At 40.0% G+C, this 2,757-nt stretch overlaps 1 protein-coding gene across 2 annotated transcripts in view; it reads right to left on the bottom strand.

Moving 5' to 3' along the window:
• Window positions 1-1,631, bottom strand: part of LOC310852222 (uncharacterized protein) — a 46,657-nt gene extending 45,026 nt beyond the window's left edge. The window contains exon 1 of one of the 2 annotated variants that reach the window (XM_083755265.1): window positions 1,039-1,631. In XM_083755265.1, the coding sequence (XP_083611391.1) occupies window positions 1,039-1,089 (51 nt within the window). In that variant the 5' untranslated portion in view covers window positions 1,090-1,631. The remainder of the gene's footprint in view (window positions 1-1,038) is intronic. The other variant, XM_083755266.1, reaches the window with a different exon arrangement.
• Between the last annotated feature and the right edge of the window lie 1,126 nt (window positions 1,632-2,757).

Genomic DNA, 2,757 nt, shown 5'->3' with positions numbered 1-2,757 from the left:
CAAGATCCTCAGCTGAGCATCTTCTTTTGATCCCATCAACAACCCATGGTTGGTGGTGATGCAAGAGAGAGCTTTTTCCATGGTCGCTTCCATATTGTGGAATTCCCTCCCAAGAGAAGTTAGACTGGCTCCCTCTTTGTTACCCTTCCCCCTGCAGGCTAAGATCTCCTTATTCAGGCAGGCCTTTGAAAATTAAGGTGCAGATGAGATCACTGGGCTGCTGGCAGGGCAAACTGATAAGTGAGAAGTGGCTGTGGTGCACAGAGGCCGCAGCATGATCTCACAGGATCTTCCTGAAATCCAGAAGTTGCAGCCGTGCAACTCTGGTTAGCAAGGCCAGAGGCAAGGTCGTGTGTGTGGTACATGTGTTGGGCAGCCGCTTGCTATGTCACCTCAGGCGGCAAAATAGGCTGAGCCTGCTTCTGTGTCTGCATGGGCCTAGGGCACATGCTCATTTTATGTTGGCTTCTAATGGTTTTATGTTGGCTGTATTGATATGTTCTTAATTGGTCCTGATGATATTTGATGGTGATTCTGTATTTATTGATTCATAACTTTTGTGAACACCAAGATGACTTTGTTGATAAGCAGCATAAAAATGTTGTAAATAAGTAAATATGATATATTACATCTATTCTCCCTTTCTTAATCTCTGAGAATTTAACAGAAAGATTGGGCACTTTTAAACTGAAACAAAGTTACAGAGGAGGGAGTATATATGGCCTCTAATAATATAAAAGCTAGCATAAAAATTCAACAGCAGATTTATTTTGAAGCAATGGTTTAGATAAGGAGATCATAATCTTTGAATATTAATAATGTGTTGAAATCTGCTGACAGTTTTGAGTTGAAAATAATACAAGGGTTAGGTATCTTTCATCTATGCTTTTTAACACTGGGGTTCTTACGCAGCCCAGAAACCACTTCCAAGAATGTGAGGGTGAAATACAAAGTTTTAGAACAGAAACCAACATAGTAAAACTAGTTTTAAATTACAGTTTTAATAAAATATCTAAGGTTTACTCAAAAGGTACTTACTGTATGTAGAGGCTTCTGAGACAAATTTCCTTTTGTGTAAGCTGCCCACATGGTTTTTGCACAGATGTTTCAAGTCAGAAAATGTAGAAAGTCAGCTTAGAGGAAAGTTTTATTTCATCGCCTCTTGGGTACTGGTGGATTGTTTTAGCTCTCTCCTGAGCTAAGAATCAGTTAGTTGTACTCCAAAACATATAACCGAACATCTTCTTATGCTTCCTTACAAAGTTATAATTTTAGTAAGAAGAGAACAGATTTAGTAAGAGGACAGCAGGGCACAAATCTAATTACAGGTACTGCTGCGTAACTGAAAGTATTATCGGCCAATTGCAAACTTATAATTTCACATTTCCTTCATTTGCCTTTGAGAAGTATAACACGTATTTACAAAATACGCATGACGTAGTAGGATTTTCTCTCCCACAGATGCTTCCAAATAGCAAACAAAAAACCCATCTCTCTCCCCAGCGCTATTTTTCTTCTCTGCCTCTTGGCATATGGGAGTGAGTAAGTTTACTGATTCCCAGGCAGCGCTAACCCATAGCAACATGCAGTGGCAAAACCTGTTTGACTTGCCATTCAGATTTTAGCCTCCTTTTAAGAGCTGTTGGCTAGAACAGTCAGCTCCAAAGCCAAATAAAAAAGTGGAGAGAAAAACAAGCCCAATAGCTGAACATTATTAATGGGCTCATAAGAATGTGTTCAGCACTCAATATGAATCTCTACCTTTATTTATTATCTCACTTTATTACAATTACAATTAGCTCAAAACGGATTCCTATACAAATTGTTGAGAAAAATAATTAAGCCAGTGTTGTCTGGAGTTTGTTGGGTGGCTGTTATTTGCCAGTAGGTAACAATGAACAATTTTTTTAATTATACAAAATCAATTGTGCTAGGTTGAGCGGCAACAATTGTTTCCCAATCAGTAGAGTTGAAATGGCTCATCAGGATAGTTGACCCCTAAACCACAGCCTGCCTATCACACATGGTACAGCTTTATAGAAGACAATGATGCAACATGGGACCAACCACACAGAACCACTGTGAAATTATTTCAGTTGGTCTCAAGTTTGAGCAGTTTGGTGAGGACTGTTACAGTTGCCTTACTGGATGAGATAACTAACTCTGTTGAAACCACAACACAGGGTGAATTCAGATAATTGTATTAGAAGTTATAATTGGAAGCAACTTCTGCCTGCACATTTTTTAAGCGAAAGAACACAGCTGGAAGACAGAGGTGGTTTTGCTGCAATATATTCTTAGGCAGCCTCCTGATGTTTTGGACTACAAGTCCGCTTACCTTAAATGATACAGCACCTCTTACCCCCATAGGGTATCAGAGTTTCCCCCAGGCTGGTGCAACCCCAGAATTGGTCCTTGCACCATCCTGGGAAGTGGGAATACAACTCCCATTAGCCCCAGCCCGGATAACCATTGGGGTGGGCTATTTTAAGATATTTTAATTGCAAGGAAAGTGCAGAAGCAGAGTGTGCCCTACAATGCAACATGCAACTAAAGATCAACCAGTGTGTCTGAAGTATTCATATAGCCTACCTTTCAAGGTTTTCCTTCAAGAGCCTACCAATTCTGACTTCATGTCAAGTGGCAGCAGAAAGGAGACAAGCAATTCCGGTTTGTTTGTTTCCCCCCCAACTGGTCTATTCAGATAAATTGTCATGGTAACTAAATTTCTACTATGCATAAACTGAGTTCCCTCTC

This window comes from Podarcis gaigeae (assembly GCF_964106915.1).
Source record: "Podarcis gaigeae genome assembly, chromosome: 9".
Taxonomy (NCBI): Eukaryota; Metazoa; Chordata; class Lepidosauria; order Squamata; family Lacertidae; genus Podarcis; species Podarcis gaigeae.
Note: the sequence above shows the minus strand (reverse complement) of the source record. Positions and strands in the feature narration are given on the sequence as shown.